The sequence below is a fragment of the Camelus dromedarius genome, chromosome 15 (assembly GCF_036321535.1).
Source record: "Camelus dromedarius isolate mCamDro1 chromosome 15, mCamDro1.pat, whole genome shotgun sequence".
Classification (NCBI taxonomy): Eukaryota; Metazoa; Chordata; class Mammalia; order Artiodactyla; family Camelidae; genus Camelus; species Camelus dromedarius.
In genome coordinates, this window is record NC_087450.1 from 36,049,687 (window position 1) to 36,070,093 (window position 20,407).

A 20,407-nucleotide genomic window follows, 5' to 3' on the forward strand; every position below is an offset into this window, starting at 1 on the left:
ACATTGTATGGCACAGGATGGCACGGGGGTAAGGACCGAGACTTCAAGTCTGCCTTCTCCACAGAAGAACTCTGCAGGGTCGAGTGTGTGATCACATCCCTCTGCTATAAAATTAAGGAAAGAGTAGTGTGTACTTCACAGCTTTGTGGTTCGGATTAAATGAGACAGCACAGGGGAAAACGAGATTACTGTTTTTAGGATTCAGTATGGGTTGAATAGATTTCAACCATTTTACTTTTTCAACAGACCAGCAACTAGGAAAGGAATGGGAGAAGCATTTACCAGAGTAAGATTAATTCATTCTATTGATTTCAGTTGAAACAGATAGTAAGTACTTACTCTGGATATCTAACATTGTGCTAGAGATCTGATATTCAAAGATGAGTAAAATGGTTATTGAGTACAAAGGATGCAGTCCAGTGGTGGAACAGCTATGTGATCAGTGCTTGACTAGAGTTAGAAAAGAGGACCCAACTGATGGAGGACAGGTAAGCAAAAGAACAGAGAGGAGTTCTCTTAATGCATCACTTAAATGGAGAATAACAGGTAAGTGGACAAGAGGAGAAGATCTTACCAGCAAGGAACTGCATGTGCAGAGGCAGGGGGGTGGAGGGGGCTTGAGGTACACGGAGGACAGCGCGTAGTTTCAGCATAGATGGGACAGGGAGAGTAGGAGAAAATGAGACTGGATGATTAGGAACCGTTCACCGAGTATCTTGTAAGCCGTGTTAAACAACTTGGATTTCATTCTAGAAGCAGTAAGAATTTGAAGCAGACGAGTGATAATTTTAGATTTGTGATTTTAAAAAAATTACCAGGAAAATGATATTTTAAAGTGGAAGGGAAATAAAAAGGAAAGGTGGGGGGAGGTGGTTAAATTCTTACAGTAGCTCAGGCAGTGAAAGCTGAAGAACTGAACTAAGGCAAAAGGGGGGGGGGGCAACGCAATAGAGGCCATGAACTCCAGAAAAAGTTAAGGAGCCTAGAATGACTTCCAGATGTCTGATCTGGGCAACTAAGAGACACTGGTCAGTCACTGAGATACAGAATGCGGGGAAAGAAAGTAGTGTGTGTTCAGTGGAAGATGCCCAGGTGGATACTTAAAGTTACAGCCCTGGGGTTCAGGTGACAAAAGTCTAGGCTGGAGATGTAGATTCAGACCCAATACATAGATGGTAAGTGGCCTAAGAAAAAGAAGAAATGTATTGAGGTATGAACTACAAGGAAAGGAGAGTGTGCTTAGTTGATATCTGCAAGTTTTGCAGTGCTTAAATAACCTCCAAGTAAAAGGTGTCCAAACACACACTTGAAGACAAAGATCTGGGACTCAGGTGACACATCTAGGCTAGAGATTTGGATGAGAATGTCTTCAACTTGGTGATGGATGGCATGTAAGAGACTGAAGAAGAAATGCATAAGTGGAAAAGAGAATCAAAAACCACATTTTTTTTGTATTATGGTAACATCCAGCTAAACTCTGATTAAGCATATTAGCCAGATCCTATGAAAGTAGAGAATTATTTTTATTTCTATGGAGTTTATTTCTGAATACTTCCTTCCTTTGAATAATTTTATGATACTGATATAACGGGGCCCTTTTGTTGAAGTGATAGCAGATTGGTTTTGCCCAAGTTTAAACAAAGTAAGAATGCGTTCACTTTTGTCACATATTAATAGAGTTGGCTCCCATAAAATAAAACCTGTTAGTAGAAATATGTGCATAACGGTCAAAACTTCCAAAGGTTCTGCATAAATCCCTGATGCTTAGAAAAGCGCTTTGTGATATATGTGGACAAAGAAAGTTTTCCAGACTGTTTCTCTCCTGTGTGTGTGTGTATCTAGGGTGAAAATAATCTCTCAATCTGGGTTTTAATGTGTTCTGTAGTAAGATGCTGATCCAAATATTTTATAGTCTTTCTGCCTGCAAAGTTTATATCCCCAATTCCAAATCTATGGATATAGTACAATTTACAATGCGAATTTTTATTTCCTGAGAAACCTTAAAAAAAAAAAAAGAAAGATGAGAAAGAAAATGATGAAAGGAAATAAGGTTTGGAAAACACTATGGCTTTGTGTCATGTTAGTGGAAGAGCCCCCTTAGTGGGTTTGGAACAAGCCTACCCCCAAAACAACCAAGCACTAATTCTTAAAATCAGACCTTCATATCTTAGCAACAGATTTTATAAATGAAATAGAAAAGTGCATTGAAATGTCCAAGGCAATGCTTGTTCACTGCATTAGAAACATAGAAATAATATTTTGAAAATTTCTATGAAATCTGGAAACACTGATAGTGGCAATGATGAGGCAGAGGACAAAGTCTGAAGTGATACTTAATGGAGACCAGTGAACTCACTGGGGAGTTGTCTGCCCCAGCCCTGCAGTCAGTACGTTATTTTAGGTAGTGCAACGTCATGCTTCATCCCATCTTTTGAGAAAGATGCAAATGAGCAAAAAGCAAACTTACAAAAGGGACTTTATAGAAAACATATTTTGAGGGTTAGCATCCGTTCAGCCCTGCTCACCGAACAGCATTCCTGGGAAGACTCCAGATCAATGGGCAAGGTCTGCTCCCCATGGGAAGTCAGCAAAGTGTGTGAACACTTCAGAGAGATTTCCCCCATGTGATTACATTTTTATAAGTTAAACACATAAGGGCTTAAATTTCAGTTGTCTAAATATTTTACCTTTCTGAAATATCACACTGGCTGGTTAGATATGGTGCCAGTTAGAAAAAGTAATTGTGTAATAAATGTTAAGTACTCTCTAACTTGGGGAATACTTTAGTGTGTGTTGTCTGAACATGTAAAGATGATTTACTGATATGAACAGGTTAATTATTTTTGTTTATATTATTTTCTTTAACATACAGTAACATTGGGTGTTCTTGACCTTTAGGGTTCCTTTAGCCAGCAGAGCTTACATCAAGACAGCAGGGCTGAGATCTACCACAGCCTGGGCAATGGCCTCTGTCGCGGAAATTAAGGTACAGAAGATGTTTTCGTTCTTATCAACAGAAAAGCAAGGTCCGTTCCATAATTAACTCACACAGTCTCTTACTGATGGACATCTTGGTTGCTTTCTTTTCTTTTTTCTTTAGCCCTTTTTTTTCTTTTCTTCTTTTCATTTTTTTCTTGCCATTACACTTATGAACTGCAGTGATATGTTTTTATATATCGCTGAACTTCTGAGAGTATTTTGGCCATGAAAAAGCTGAGTCAGAAGATCGCTACATTTTATTACTTCTCATTTTTTTTGTCACCATCATGTGGCCTGTACAACCTCTTCTTCTTAAACTTCAAGTTTTTCCTCTGTGACCAAGATCTTGATCAATTTTTGTAAATGCCCCATGGACATAAGAAAATAATTTTATTTTCTAGTCAAGAAATGGCCTCTGTATCTTTACTTAACTATTTTACTATCTGCTCAGTTCTGAAAGTGGTATTTTGAAACTTACTATGTTATCACATTTTTTAAAAGATTTTTCATTTTTATTAGTCGTCCCCTCATTTAGCTGCTGGGTAGTTTGGTATATATATCCCACCGTTACTGCTTCATCCTGAATTGTGCCTTTTTATTGTTATGTAAAATTTTTGTTGTCCTGGTTTGTGAATCTAAACTTAAATTTCAACACATCTTATTAACATTTTCACTCTTCTTTCTCTTTGCATTTTCCTTTGTAGTACTTCTTGGCACTACTTTATTTTCAGGTTTGCTTTCAGTGGGTTCTTTGTTTTACAAACACAGAGCTCTGTTTTTAACCCACTCTGCTGGCCTCTGTCTTTCAATGAAAGAATTCAGCATTGTGGCCAACATTCCTGCTTGTATTCCTCCTGTTTCACTCTGTTTATAATTCTTACAGTTTACTCTTTATTTTTGTTAGTTTGATTAAGTTATTTCATTGTTGTCACTGAGGTTGGAGATTTTACTTTGCATTCTGTTCTATGAATGGTTCCCTCCCCCAGCTCTCCTTAAACACATAGGACTCTTCTCTTACTTTAAAACAAGACATCAACTCTTTTCTCTGCCAAGACACAGTTTTCACCACCAAGACACTCCAATCGTCCCCCTCTGTCTCCTCTCCCCTATCCTAAGATGAGACTTTAGGGTACTTTTTTCTCTTTTCCTGCCCCCACCTTTACTCCTCCCTTCAGTGAGACCAACTCCCAACTACTAGATTGAACTAAATTATTTATTATGTATCAGAATTTCCCTTAAAGTAAATCCTTTTGTTTCAAAAGTTATTATACAAGGCTCAGTGGTTGAGCGTGTGCTTAGCATGCAAGAGGTCCTGGGTTCAATCCCCAGTTCCTTCATTAAATATAAATAAGTAAATAAATGAATAAACCTAATTATCTACCCCCCTCCCCAACAAACAAACAAGAGATCTTGTCACAAAAGTTCTTGTCCAGCACCTACACTACACAGCCTGTCCTTAGTCACTAAGATACAGTGTGTCACACACTTTCTGTGTAAACACGCAGAGGTGCAGTGTGAGGGGCATGGCACCTGCCTTTGTCCTTCACTTTGTCTTTCTCCCTTTGAAGGTCTTCGCTCTGGTTTATTTGTTGCTTGGTTAGTCTTTTCTTAGGTACTTTGCTCAGATGTGGTGTTTGAACAATATACTGTCAGCTTCCTCCACATGCTCAGATGTCCTCCTCTCATCTTGGGGACGCCCACCTTGACTAGACGCCAGGTTCCCGGCTTGCGGTCCTTCTCTCTCAGCAGTCTGTAGGCGCTGTTCCGCTGTCTGTTAGCTCCGGTGTCACAGGTGCGCAGTTGGTGCCAGGATGACTTTTCTTTTCCTTTATACCTTGTTCTTCCTGCTTGTAAGCTGGTGGGGGTTTCCTCTTGACTCCTCTGAAGTTCAGGAATTAGTACCAGGATATACTTATGTAAGTGTCTTTTCTACTCAGCCCAGAACTCGGTGAGTGGACCACCTGAGTTCTGATCCTGGCTCTGCCACTTACTGGCTGGGAAACGTGAGGTAAGATACTTAACATCTCTCTGCCTCAGTTTCTCATTTGCAAGATGAAAATAATAATTTCATAGAGTCATGTGAGGACTAGGTGAATTAGCATTTCTCAGGTAGTTAGAGCAGTGCCTAGCGTACAGAGAGTGTGTAAGTGGTAACTTCTGCCTAGTAATGTTGGGGAGAGGGAAGTTCCCCCTCCACCCTTCAGTTCTTCTGGCTGATCTAATAATTAAACTGACATAAAACAGATTACCAGGAGAAAAAAATCAAGTTTCATTCGTATGCATGGAAGTCTTATAGAAATGGGACCCCTGAAGTGACCAAAGCAAGCTATTTATATATTATCTTTAGACGAAGAAACAATTATTAGTGAAGATTTAATGAAACAAGGGGGCTTGTGCTGTGGTAGCAGACTAGTGACAAAGTAACAGTGTTTTTTCATACAACTTTCTTAGCCCTGAATTCCCTAACTGTGTTGATAAGGATGCTTTCTATCCTGGTAGAGAGGGGACACCTTCACATGGGAGATTTATTTTCTGATTTCAGGAGGAAAGAAGGGGGTCAGAGTGCCTTTTTTAAAAATATCTTTTCTCTTTTACTGGCTGTTTCTCAAGTCACTTTAATTCAAAATAATCAATGTGTCATTGAGGCATATTATGGGGCAGCCTTCCCTGGACCCCAAGAGTAATAATGATTATAGTTATTATAATTATTATATATTATTATAGAATATATAATAATTATAAAAATCATGTTTTCCCTCCAGCTTAGGCACTTTTTCATCCATTATTTATTTAGTTATTATTTCCTTAACTATTTTGCTTTAGTGACTTTAACCTTAAACTGCTTCCTTTTTTCTGCTTCTAGGATTCCTGTTACAAACACGTTGAGCTTCCCGGATCTCCCCTCCAAGTCGCTTATCCTTTCTCACATGGTTTCCGTCTCATTATATTTTGGCTCTGCACTTTGAGTTATTCTTGGACATTATCTTCCAGCCTATAACAAGAGTCATAGAGATGTGCTCTGCTTTATTTATTGAAACCTTTAGCTTTAAAATCATGGGGGTTTTTTAGTTTGAGAAGTTGTGTGTGTGTGTGTGTGTGTGTGTGCGCGCGCGCGCTTTATGTGATGTCTCTAGAAGCTCTTACCTTTTTTCAGATGCTTATCTGTCTCCTCCAGTAGTTCTGTTCACCAGACATGTGTTCTGTTTGTTCTGCCCGTGTTCTCTCTAGCTGCTGAGGGACCTCCTCCCGTTAGATGTGCCGTTGTTCTTCTTTGTTGGCTCAGTGGGGCTCAAGCGTGGGCAGTAAGGTATTTAAATGGCCGGAATCCTGTAAGTGGTAAAAGGCAGGTGGATGTCTGGCACCCCTGGGCTTGGTAGTGTAAGGAGACTCTCAGCCGTGCTGGGACCCCCTGTTCACTGGTCTCGCTGCAGGTCCACAGGTCTGGGAAGGCCAGATTCTTCCCTGGCTCCAGTGATCCTGCCTTCTGGGCTCCAGTGATGGTCTCTGATCACTCACCCAGCCCAAGGCGAGGAAGCCTCACACCGGCTCCTTCTGGGACCTCAGCAGAGCCCAGGGCTTCTCTTAGTGCCAGGTGACTCTAGTTCTGAGCATCACTTGGCTCAGAAGAAGTAAATAGCTTGGAGTTGAGAGAAAAAGCAAAGAACTACTTCCACATCACCATGTTCCCAGAATCTATGATTTTCTGTTTTGTTTGATTTAAATCTTTAGGTCCAGTTTCTTTTAATAAGGAGAAGGGGGTATGATTACAATTCATTTTTTCCCAAACTGCCAGTGATTTCAGCAGTGTGTATTTACACATAAATTTATTTACCCACCCACAAATTTGAAATGTTACTTTTACCTTGATGTAGACATACATTTTTCAGAAAAGTAGAAAGTAAATGATTGGAAAAGAATCCACAGATAATACTCAATAAAATTTCCTTTACTGTCAGTTTGCCCTGCAAGGACCTAGAGTAAAAACTGTTTCTCTAAACGTGACTGCCAACAAAGAGGGTCCATTAAAGCAGGTAAGAAGTAGCACAGCAGAGTGTTTTTGCAGAGGGGACGCAGCGATGACCCACAGTGTAAGTCATCCCTGTGTCCAGCCTTGACCCAGGCCCCTCTTTGGAGCTCGGTACCCAGAGCGGCACACAAGCAGCTCGACCTTGGGGAGGCCGGTGCCTCAAAAAATGAAAGTTAAGCCTGGGGACATCAGATATATTTCATGTGTACTGTAAACCATTCTCCCTCCTACATGTCATAACAAGTAAGGATAATCAAGTTAGTTATTATTTTAAGCAGATGGAAACACGTCTCTACTTCTGCCTGGTACCCAAATGTCATGGCTTGAAAAGGTCCTACAGTAAAATAAAGAGACTGAAAGATACTTGAGGTCAGACTACCTCATTGAACAGGGACCTTGGGGGAGAAAGAGCACAGGGTCTGGTACATTTTAAGATCTTAATAAAAATTAGTCCTGATACCACTATTAATTTTTAAACAAAACTACCATTTACATCTTCATTCTTTTTGTGACTTTCTGCCCCTTCCTGGGGGATCCATATGATTCCCACCTTAGAATTTAGCACCCAGGGAAAGTCTGTCCCTTTCCTGAAGGACATTTTGTTTCTTTCCCCCAGGTACCCCCTGGCTCTGGCTGAAACCTGGCTGTCACTGAGCGCTCGGCCTCCTCTGTAGACAGACCAAGGGACCCCTGGGCCTGGAGGTGGGGTAGGTGTCCGCCTTGCCCCCCACTGCCCCTCCTGCCCCACATCTCTCACTCCCTTAGAGGCACTCGCTGTCAGATTGCCCCGGTCATATGCAGATCTCTTCCTGTCATTTCTATAATAGCATAGACCTGTATTCCTGTCAGAACTCTTTATGATCTCAGTGTCCACTGTAGTCTGGACACTGTGTAGTCTGTGTGGTCTGATCCCTTAATGTCTTGGCTTCCCTGCCTCTGATGACCTGCCTCAGTTACATCCCAGACCTTATCATCCCCAGAAGGGTATACCTTCCAGAAAATCTCAGTTTCAAGAATCCTGCTCTTAACCTCTTTCTCTTTCCCATCCACTTCCTCTTGTTTCCTGACACGATTCTTTAACCCTATGGGACCTCTAGTCATTTGACTCTCCTCACCACCTGTCCTCAGTCTTCTTTCACAGTTTAAACTTTATGTTCTATCATTCCAGTCATTTCCTTGCTGGTGCTTTTCATTCTCCTGCTTCCTGTTTGACTTAAATGTTAGAATCAGAAGAGGACTTTAACACGCTCTCCTCACCAAGTCTACCAGCGTATTGGAACCTGCGCCCACATCCACCGCCTTGTCAGCATTGTAATAAATGAGCTATCCTCGTCTCCAGCACCAGAGTCCAGGCTTCCGTTCCCTCTTGCCTACTTCAGGGCGTTTTTCCCTACTGGGTTATTCCCATCCGCATGTACACATGCTGTAATAGACTGCAACTTAAAAAAATATAACCCTCTCCTGAGCCCGCATGCTCCATCGGCTACCGCCCCTTCTCTGCTTCCCTTCACAGGAAGACCTGTAGCTCACTGTGAGTATTTGGTGTCTGCTTCTCCTCTTCCCACTCTCTCTTGTGCCCACTTCCGTCAGGGCTTCATCACCGACACTCTGCTGAAGATGTTCACCTTTCTAACCTGTTCACACTTGGACTCCAGTATCACTCCTTCTTGAAGTGGATGTGTCCACTTTGTTGTGGGAGCCCCTCCCTAGGTTCCACTGCCGCGTCAGGGCGTGCTGCTGGCCATATGCATTGCTGCGTCGTCACTGACCAAACATCTGTTCCTAGATCACCAGTGTCCAACCCATAGACTTTTCTTTTTTAACTTCTCTCGCCTCCTAGATGGCTCATCCAGTTCTGATGCTTTAAATACCATTCATAAACTGGACAACAACCACTGTTCCTGATTTACATCTAAATTTGTATCTGTAGCCTGAACCTCTCCTCTGAACTCGATGCTTATGTCCAATGACTCACTTGACATCCATGCTTGGTCTAAGAGGTATCTCAAAATTAACATGTCAAGGACTATATACTCTTGTCTCCTGTGTAGCTTTTCCTCCCCAACACTTCACAGCTCAGTAACAGGCAGCTCGTCTTCCCGACGCTCAGGTCAGACCCGTCAGTCACTTCAGACCTTTTCAATCTTTAACATTCCACATCCAACCCATCCTGTTGGTTCCACCTTTAAAATAGACACAGAATCCAACTACTTCTCACTGCATGCACCAGTAGCACTCTTTATTCAAGCCACCATCACTTCCACCTGGATTCCCTAACTAGCCTCCTTGTAACACTCTTAACCCCTCTGTGGTCCACTCTCAACAGAGCAGCCAGAATGATCCCTTTGAAATGTAATGTCATGTTACACCTCTGCTCAAAACCTTCCAATAGTTCCCGTCCTTCAGAACAGAACCAGAATCCTTATAACACCTACAGGATCTGATGTGATTTGACCCCCCCCCCCCCAGATGGGAGAGTTACTAGTTTTTTCTCCAAATTTCCTGTTCTCCTCCCAGCTACAGATAGGATGACACCTTCCTGGCTCCTTCAAATTGTGTGTGTCATGTGACTGACCTGCCAGTTAAATGTTGGGGGAAGTGTGTTGTATGTCACCTCCAGATGGCACCTCTCAGAGCCAGTGCATCATCTGACATGTTTTCCTTCCCTCTGCCACACTGATGGCACTGCTCTACATGGTGACCGCTTTGTCACTGGCTTCCAGAGTGAGGAGCAGAAGCAGCCCCAGGTGTGATGCTGTGGGCATGTGTCCTGAGCTACATGGTGCTTTAACCCTGAGGACTTGGGGGCTGTTACTCCTTGCCTGGCCACCTCTCTGATGTAATCGCCACCTTGCCCCCTCACTCACTGTGCTTTGGCCACACTGGTCTCCTTCCTGATCTTTGTGCTGCCAGGCATGCACCTGCTCTAGGGCTTTAACTACCTAAAATGTAATAAAGTGTAAAAAGGAATCTTTACTCTGAAATACTGATTCCTCAAGCTTTAGATTTCTTTTGTAACACCTATTATAATAGGTTTAATAATATCAAATCAATATTTCTGTCTGTAGGCTGGTGCATTTGTTTTAGATCCAATGTGTGGACTTGGAACAATACTTTTGGAAGCTGCTAAAGAATGGCCAGTAAGTTCCGAAGTTTGGTAAACCAAGCAGTGTAGTTATTTTAATCAGTGTGCGTGTGTTACTTACAGGTAGACTTTCTGTTTGGGGATTAATTTTTAATTACATGGGTTGCTATTTACTGTAGTCAGAATGGATTATGATAAAGGGTTAACTAAATTGCTATGCTACTTCTTTAAGTACTGTGATAAATTTAGGAACATATGACAGAATTCCAGTAATTAGTCATGCCCTAGATTATACAGATCCCTAAATTCCTTAGACATCTGTAATTGTAAAATATTAACAGATTTTACATTTTTAACAAAAACTTTTGTTTTTTGCTACTGAATATCATTTTAAAGAAATATTCTAAATTTGTTTTAACATAAATTAACAAATTAATCTATTAATTTCATTTTCATCATCTGAGAAAATGCAAGTTGATTTTCTTGACTCTAAAATGTCTGATGGGTTTATTTATTCTTATAATACGAATTTCTTTTCTCGTAGGATGTGTATTATGTGGGTGCTGATGTCAGTGACTCACAGCTACTAGGTGCGTGTGACAATCTGAAAGCTGCAGGCCTTAAGGATAAAATTGAGTTGATTAAAGCCTCTGTTATAGGTAAGATATTAAAAATGCAAACATTTGGAATAATGAACATATGTAAATACACTTTAAATCATAATATAAAACAAGATTCACTTCCCATATATGAAGGTTGAATTCTTTATACCATGTGATATATCTATGGGCCCAATACTCAGGTTACTTTGAATATTACAATTGTAACTTTTTTATTTTTCAAAAAATTCAATCAGGAACAATATTTATGTAGTTTCCCTAAGCATTTAAGTAAAAGCATGCCTTTTTAAGATATGTTTGTTGCATCTGAACCATTTCTCGTATCATAACCAGAGATCACTTAATACAGGCATAAAATAAAGAGAACAATATAATAATAATAAAGCTCTCTGGATTTCTTTCAATAAACTATATGAAATGTTTTGAGTCATCTTACCTTCTCCTCACCTTTGTTCCTCAGTATTCTTATGATGTATGAAGGCGAGGTACCCAGCCACCCCAGTTTGCTAAACCAGTACTAATTTCATTACTAAACCTGGGGGAGTCTGGGGCAAACCCGGACAGCCAGTCACCCTGTGAGGTAGAGGGACACCATTACCCCCAGTTCACTAATGAGGAATCTGCAAACATGATGAGGAATCAAGTCTCTGGAGCCCAAAATAATATTTCCCTAAGAGCCATGGGACTTAGACTGTTTTAGAAAAGGCTCACATTCCTTCTTTCTCTCCCTAAGTACACCTTTCTCCCTTAAAAGTAACCACCCTTAATTCCCAGCCAAGAAAATTGTATTCCCTTGTCAGAGCGAGAAGAAGTAATAGGTAAGTCCCAGTACTGGACCTGTAATCTAAAGGAACAGAATATTGTTTAAAAATTTTTCATTGTAGTGGAAAAGTAGCAGAGATGAGTTATCAACAAGAAAAAAATACTCGGATAACTTTTGTATAAGTGTATTAATAAAGCAGCCTCTAAGAAAAGATTGTCTTATTGACTGAGATCTCGTTTGCTGCCAGTAACTCTTTCCAGACTCCTGTCAAGGTTTCTAACAGAACTCTGCATAAGACACACGTTTCCAAAGGAAGCTGAGGAGTGATTAGACCGAAATCAAGTTTTCATACACCCTAATTTCTTTAAGAAAGTTGTTTTTTGAGACCTTCAAGAAAGGATGGAATGGCTCTGTAAGTAGCGTTAGAGCAGTGATTTTTTTCCAAACCCTCTACAGTCTCCAAAGGGCCGTGGCAGCATGAGGAAGGATGCACTCCTTTGCTGTGCCCCCAACACCACTTTTACCAGTTTTTATGCTTCTATCATTTCCCATAAGATTTCACTTTAAAAACAAGCAATGGAGCTTAATTGTTATTTTTTTAAGTGTCTTAAAAAAAAAAGTTCTCTATGATACCAAGTAGTCAATACATCTTAGTTTTTTGAAAGATCATTCTAACTGCCAAGTTAAGAATAGATGATAGTGGGGCAAGGATGGAAACAAAGAGACTAGTTAAGACTACTGCAGTGATCCGGGTAAGAAAAGAACGAGAATGATGCTGGGCCTTCTGACTGCAGCTAGAGGGTGGAGTTACCCTTCATCGAGCTGCGGAAAGCTGCAGGGGGTATAAGTTAGAGTTTAGGGCTTGTTCAGTTCCGCATGATTATTAGACACCATGTGAAGATGCCAAAGTAGTAGTTCAGTATACAGATCTGGAGTTTAGGGGAGAGGGTGGGCATCACTAGTGTAGATAACATTTAAATCCCTGAGATCACCTAGGGAATGAGTACAAATAGAGAAGAGAGCCTTTCTCTGAGGATGAGATGCTTAGAGTTCTGGAAGGTGCTATTTTAAGGAGACCAAGCCCAAAGTTAAGTATTTAGCACATGCAGCTGAAGGAAATGCATTTAAATATCACTCTATGAAGCATGACTTTTCATTTAGATCAAATGACCACTCTTCTAAATTCATTTTGCTCATTTACAATTCCGAGTTTTCTTACGTACATAAACAAAATGAAGTTGTATCTGTTAATATGTTGGCTCCATTGGCAGAAGACCTCTGCAGAAAGTTACATGTTGCCAGTTTTATACTGGTGTTAGCAGATGCTACAAAAAGGGAAATCAGCTAAGTCAATTCCAGTAGTGATTTAGCTTTTTCCCCCCCAGTTCTAGGAAATTAAGGAAGTTTTTTCTGTCAGAAATGAAACATCTTTCATTATTGTGAATACTGTTGTAAATTCAGCTCAGCACTGCTTGTGTGTCTGTTTACACATTGTTTGGTAGACCACAGCATCATGGCAAAAATTAACGTTCTTACTAAATAAAGAAACTTATGAGACGGAAATGTACTTGGAATTTGATGTGGTACCCACATAATTCATAGTTACCTCCAAACAAGCTGTGACATTCTGAATTGAAATAGAAACTTATCAAAATATAAAAGACTGTTTCAAAAGTTTTTAAAATATATACAGAGTAACTGAACTGCAGACTGTCGGTGATAAAGATGACTAAATGCAAAAAAATAAAATTCTGCATGACAGCACATGCTTTATTTGTTTGCCTGTCATTAGTTGGGTTTAAAATGTTTAAGCCTTTGAAGAATTACACTGTAAGTTATCCCAGAGTATCGTACATTATACTGCTACCTTAAAGAAGTTGCCTTGCTATGGTTGCATTTTTTTTCCAAAAGTCATTGGAAATCTGTAATCCAAGAATTCAACAAATGGAGTGCCAAAAGAAGTTAAGTTTTTGAAATTTTTGATGAATTATAGTTACTAAAAACAAAACTGACAACAGGACATTAAAAATCTACCCCTAAAAACACCAAGGAAGAAATGAACAAAGCAGTGAGAGCTCAATAATGCACAGTGTTTATTCTGGAATTCTGTAAATATAGTCTTGGATAGTCTTATGGGGAGAACCTTCGAAAGGCTTCCTTAATTTGAATTGGATAAATGTGTATTCTAGAATGGAATGGAATGGAATTGAGAAGGGCTTATTAGATTTTATAGTTTCTGAATTTGGTAAAACAATTAAAATAATAGAGACAACTTATCTGAGTTCTGTGTTATGAAAATATTTGTCAAAGGCACCTGAATAGAGAAGCTGTGAACCAAAGGGCTGAAATATTTACTTTCCCTATGAAAGAAGTAGGACTGACAGTCTCCTCCATTTAGCAGAATTTACTCTAAGCTCTCTACCATTACTTCCTATAGAGAAACTGTTTTCTCAAATAAAAATATTATCATTTCCAGATAAGTTTATCAAACATAAAAATGAAACTTTGAAGAATATTGCAGGCAATTGTTTAAAAAAAGAAGTTCACGTTTTAGAAAAAAGTACTACATTCTTCAGAAAAATACCAGTGAGAGAGCAGATACATCTAAGCAGATACATCTGAGAAACTGATCAGTATATGAATACAGACCACAAATAATTATTTCACTTATTTTTAATGTTAAATGATACTTTTTAAAGTTTGTATTAAAAAAAATTCATTGTGCCAGATATGTTGTCTTTAGATTCACTATAATAAACCAATTTGTTAGACAATATAGAATATATTATATTCTATATAAATACATATATATTCTATATAAATATAAATATAGAATGTAGTATTATTTGTTATTTATTTATATAGAAATTTATTTTTATTTCTAACCCCTTTGTTCTTAACAACATTTCTGCCTGAACTATAAATTAAATGGTGGCCAGATCCAGAAGTCAGACTACATTTTGTATATTTCAGACTAATTATGGACTTCTAGATTAAGAAAACAGATTGAAACTTCACTGAAGTATTTGCATTCTCCTATATTTAATAAGATAAGAAAAAGAATAGCATAAATAGAAAGAAAAAATTCACCAGCAGCAACCAGACAAGGAAAGTGCATAATCTAATGCCATAAACTTCAAAATCTGGCCAAGACAGAAAGAGAGAAAGTTACAGAGCAAGAGCCAATGGAATAGTGGCTACTTACAAGGTTACTGAGGCAAAGTGTGAACCAAAAATATCGTGCCCAACCAAGATGTCATTTTAGTACAGAGATACTTTCAAATATAGAAAAGTTCAGGCAACATTTCACTAATAAGCACTTTTGGGGGAAAAATTAATAAAATCCAGACATTTAAGAGACGAACCAACTGAAAAATGGAGAAAGCCAAGGTAAAGTGACTAGTCGTGAGGACTGAATCAAATATACAACTGATTTTGAACAAGCGGGAATTACAGGACAGAATGCCATTGCTGTGAATCTGGACGGTGGCAAGAATAACAAACAGCAGAGAGCAGGATGGAAGGAAATAGGAAAAGTGTGCCCAATTCTATAGAAGTCCTCAGTTCACCTAGTCTTTTGTCTAAGTATGCAAATGGAAAGATATCTTTAAGGCTTTTAAAACCTATTGGAAGAAAACATCTTAGGGCCATAACCCTGGTTTTAAGCAGTTCTTCCTCATTTTTCTCCCAGTAGGAAGGAGGAAATGGACACTTCTTTTATTTAAGACATACCAGTATTTAAATTTTTTTTCATGTTCTTGAATCATCCTGCAGAGATGCAAAAAAGAGCTGATTTTCTACTTGTTTGTTTTGAGTTATGTTTCTATTTCAGAATTTTATCTCCTTAGTTACAAACACTTCGTTCACAGGCAGTTCAAATATTTAATAATTTAAAAGACTTTACTCTGTGTTGAATCTTATGGGTCAGGTGCTCGTGATTTTAGGAGTTTCTGCATCAGAAACTCTGCGGGTGGGACCAACCTTGTGTTCTACCAAGCCCTTCAGTTGGTTCTGATAACACACTAAATAGGTTTGGCTAAGGAGGGCCTGAGAATTTGCATTTGTGGTTCCCAGTTGGTACTGATGCCGCTTGCCTGGGGACACACCTTGAGAACTACTGCCCTCAAGGGAAGGCGAGTTGGAAAGAGGCCCATTTGGAAGTAGATGTCCTACCTAGCTTTGAGCAGCCGTGGGAAGGGATTGCTATGTTCTGCAGAGCTTCTCTGAAGGGCTCCATCCAGCCCACTAGTCTCCACCTGGCTGTCGTCTCCCCCATACGCATCATGGAGGACGCTGGAAATCATGACTACAGCAGCTGACAGCTGAGTGCTCACTCTGTGCCAGGCCCTGTTCTAAATACTCTCCATAAGTTCCTCACTTGTTCACTTCTAAGATAGGTACTTTTATCCCATTTTACAGATGAGAAAACTGAAGCAATAATTTCCCAAAGCCCCATGGCTAGTAAGTGGCAGAGCCAAACACACACCATCTGACACCAGAGTCTGCACTCTCGGCCCTGTCAACAGAAGCTTGGGTTACTTTATGCTGTGTTGGTAGATGACACTGCTCAGTTATAGAACTTTGTAAAAATAAAAACTATTCTCTTCTATCTAGGTGAAGTTTATTCCTTCAGCTTCTAAAATGATTTAAAAGCAGTTCAGCAAATTATATGTTACAGAGTAGGAAAGTTGCAAATAAAAATAGAGACCAACCAGAAGGGGAAAAAATGTTACCAAACCTGCACATGGGTAACTAATGTATGTGTGTGTAGGCAAAAGACCTGGGCTCGGTCTCAGGAATAAATTACTGCATGGTTCCTCAGGTATAAAACACTTGGTAACCATGATCACCTTCCTTGTCTATTCATTGTCTTTAGTAGTTTTGCAAAAAGTATCGTCACAGTATTCAGTATAGTATAGTGTATAGTATGCAAATAGATGTGTCCTGTATCAATACCCTAAAGCTATGTGCGTGAAGTTAAAACATGCCTTAGAAAAAAGATTTCCTGCCCAGCCCTGACAGTATATTATCCTGTTACTTGTTTTCTAACAACCTGCTCTTCTTTCTCCTGCTAACCTCAGGTAAGGGTCAGAACTAGGAAAGATTAACAAGTGTTCATTAGACGTTCCCAGACTGCAGGATTTTTTGTTTAATTTTTAAATTTCCTGCCAACAAAAATTTATATTGTCTTCAGAATAGTAAAGATTATTTAAGTTCTGTTGGAATTCTATAGAATTAGATGCTGTCCAAAATGAAAGTATCTGACCTAACTTACTTTAGATGGTGATGGAAATAAAATAAAGAGAAAGTGAGAAGTTTACTCAGAAAATCTGGAAGTTAAGGTTGAGTGTATCCCCTTATGGTAATCTAATTTCTGAGAATAAAATGTAAAGCTGAGAAATTTAGATTCAATAATCGAACACTGTATTTAATTTTATTTAGTGATGATGCTCATTGTGTTGATTATTGACTGTTTAGCCTTTTCTCTAGTCTTGGACTTAAGTAGATGTTCTTAACCTTTTGGGTCTCCTTTAAAAATACAGTGAAAGCTAGGGACCATCTTCCTTAGAAACAAATAGATCTACACTTGCAAAATTTTATATATAACCATGAAAAGGGAAGTGAAAGTTATAGGTGTAATTTTGTAAAAGGTTTTTCTAGACAATATATTTCCTCTTGGATCTAGCAACTTTCTATTCATGTAATGTATTTAAAGAATTGAATTTTCTGGTTAATTAAAAAATCTGCTCAACTTATGTCGTGTTTTATTATACCTGAAAAACTACTTTTCAAAGAACAGAACACAACAACTGTACCATCTCTCTGTGATTCTGAAAGCTTTTCAGGATCCTGTAATTTCTTTAAAACAATATTAGTAACCCTAAATTTTATTTAATATGTAAAAATAATCCTGTGTACTTCAGTTATCTCATATTTAGGTTTTAAATATTTGAACTTACTGTAATAGGATTCTGTCGTTTTTGTATTTCAGAATTGCCTTTGCCTTCAGAAAGTGTCGATACTATTATTTCTGACATTCCATTTGGGAAAAAGTTTAAGTTAGGAGAAGACATCAAAAGCATTCTACAAGAAATGGAAAGGTAAGTTGTGGATTTATTTCCATGATTTTTGAGCTATTGGGCATTTAACCAAAATAGCTCTTCAGTTAAGATTTGACTGCATTTTAATAATTTCCCACAGTTTTTATAGCTTAATTTTCTAAAGTCTCAAATCAGAAGTTTATAATTAGTTATTCCATATCATCTTACACTGTAAGTTTTATTCAGAAAAAAAGTATTTTTTCATTGTTGACTGAAATTTGAGTATCTAAAATAGTAACCTCTCTTTCAGTCACTGAGCTAGTTAATTTACATATTTACTTCTAATCCTCCCCAAAACCCTGCCTCCTGTGTGTAAATCCCCCACACTTTATAGGTGAGAAACTGGGACCCAGAAAGTTTATCTTTCTCAAGATCACAGAGCTACCGAACAACAAAACAGAATTTCCACAGAGAACATTCAGTCACATAGAATGGACAACACCATTGTTGATGGTGATTTGAAAATGAAGAGATGCTATTTGTGTTGTGTTTCTAAGGTCAGCCTCAGGGAATATAATTCAAAGTATTTCTCTGAGAGTTTCAAACAGTGTGGCCTGAAAGTGTATTTTCCTGATCATTTAAGTTGATAAAGGAGAGAGCCTCCAATGCGTAGAGGAATGAAAGGGCATGGATAAGCGGTCAGTTCGTATGGAGTTGTGTCAGCTAAGCACTTGGCAGTGCAGGACAACATCCATCCTGCAGGTAACCCTGCTGTCACCTGGGATCTCCTTTCTGGGCCACACCTACAAGTCAGACGCTTTCTGAGCTCCCGTACTCCCCTCTGCCTGACAGCACATTCCCCTCGAGCAGATTCTGCAACCCTGACTTCACACTAACGTCACTTCAGGAGCTTCTGAGAAACACCGTTGCCCATTCTCTGCCGCTCCCGGCCGAGGCTCCGACTGCACTGGTCTGGAGGGAGCCTGGGCGTCAGTATTTCCTAAGGGCTCCCGAACTGCTTCTGTCGTGCGCCAGGGTTGACGACCCCAGCCTTCGTGCCTAGTGAGCTATTCACCAGCTATGCTATTCAGCCTGCTCGTGGTGAGATACCAGTGTGTGTGAGCATATTAGACTGAATGTGGAACTTTACGCTTAACCTGGAACCTCCCAGAGACGGCGGCTTACCGTCCCTCGGTCTAGGTCTGCATGTCTCACACATGTCCACAAGGCAGTGGAGGGCAGTGTTTGGAGTAGGCAGTCCTTTCAGCATTAGTAAAATTATGCCAGCCTGACTTACTCTAGGCCAGTTTTGGTTTTTATGCTAGGTAGCTGGAAATGAGACAGTAACAGACATGACTGTCATCACATTGTTTCAGTAAACTCAAATATTTGCCTGGGAAACAGGAAGATATTCCAGATTTCCCACATAATTTGAGAACCTTGGTAGGATCAGTTCGAGGTTAACATATTTGGACAAAAGGAATGTTCCCGTCTCCTGTGACCAAGCCTCCCTGCTGCCTGCCCTTCGCGTTTGTGGTTTTCTTTGCCCTCTTCTGGTCTGAGGCTGATGCAGGCAGTGCAGTGCAGTGTAGTGGTGCCGAGTCCCAGCTTTGGAGCCTGACTGCCTGGCACTGATCCTGGCTCTGTTAACACTTCCTCTGTCCTAGGCACCGCGCCTAACCACTCTGTGCCTCGTCTTTAGGTAACAGTACCTACTTCACAGCACTGCTCTGAGGAGTCCATGGACTTAAAGCTCTTCGAACAGTGCTGGCACCTGCAAAGTGTTCAGTAACTGTTAGCTTTGTTTTAGCTTAAGCCACTTCCGATCCTTTTGAGATCCTCTTTAGGTGGGGATATATATATAAATTTATCTAAGTCAACATAACTTTTTTCCCAGTGGTTTACCAATAGTTTAAGACTCTAAATAGAAAATGGAAGGGAATGGAGAGGGAATTTTGTTAGCAAAAATAAGAAAAAATATAAGAGGCCAGTAAACATGCTCATAGTTGGTCCTAAATGTAAGACAGCACTGGATTCTTCAAGAAAGAACATGCCCTCAGACTCTTAAATCATCAGACAGATGACTGCTCTGGTAATGTGAGCTACACACTCCTAGCTCAGTTATTTCCTCCCCTAATTTATTTCAGCAGTAACAGTCTCATGCATGCAAAGTGCAGTGAGGAATTCAGACAAGTATAATATTTGAGTTTTCCTCTCTAATATAACCATGTAAAACATGAGCAAAATTAGAAATCAGCTTGCTCGGCTTGAAGGAGGAAGTCACTGTATCCCCAAAGACTCGAGGTGGATTCATGGAAGAAGCAGGATTTCAGTGAAATTTAGAAATTTGCAAAGAATAAAAAAGAAGACCACGCCATGCTTTGTACATACAGATACTCAACTTGAGTACATCTTGAGTAAACAGTGAAGCAAAAAGGGTATTCAAAAAACAATGAATTTACTGGACTGCTTGGAACGGAGACAGTGGTAGAAGGTTAAGGCCTCATGCCTTCCAAGTTCAAATAATTTGGGAATTTGTACCATCAACCCCTAATCATGCAGGTTCACATGCAAAAGGGAAATCTCTTTCATGTTGTTTGATACAGGATTTCCCCGACTTATTGCACATAATTCTTGTTGTTTTTACAGGAAATAATCTCTCATACTACACTAGTGTTCAGAGGACTACAACTTGGGAAATGTTGCTTTTTAATTTCTGAATAGCTTTCTTAATAAGAAATTATGTGTATACGAACATGGAAAGATGCCTGGAAGGACAGTTTATCCAATATGTTCATCTCTGAGTAGCAGGATTTCAGGTGATTTTTACTTTCTTATTTTCCCTGTTATTTGAAAAAAATTTACAATAAATAAATTAGTGAATATCCTGCT

At 39.4% G+C, this 20,407-nt stretch overlaps 1 protein-coding gene across 7 annotated transcripts in view; it reads left to right on the forward strand.

Moving 5' to 3' along the window:
* The window catches only part of THUMPD2 (THUMP domain containing 2), a 55,523-nt gene that overhangs the window by 14,668 nt on the left and 20,448 nt on the right, over nt 1-20,407 (forward strand). For 5 of the 7 annotated variants that reach the window (XR_010384216.1, XR_010384215.1, XM_031466875.2 and 2 more), the window contains 4 exons: nt 2,899-2,986; nt 10,075-10,146; nt 10,636-10,750; nt 17,467-17,575. Coding sequence is in view for 4 of the 7 variants with exons in the window: in XM_031466875.2 (XP_031322735.1) it covers nt 2,899-2,986; nt 10,075-10,146; nt 10,636-10,750; nt 17,467-17,575 (384 nt within the window). In the remaining 3 variants the exon portion in view is untranslated. Of the gene's footprint in view, nt 1-2,898; nt 2,987-10,074; nt 10,147-10,635; nt 10,751-17,466; nt 17,576-20,164; nt 20,335-20,407 lie in introns of all 7 variants that reach the window. The other 2 variants (XR_004141527.2, XM_064494557.1) reach the window with 2 other exon arrangements.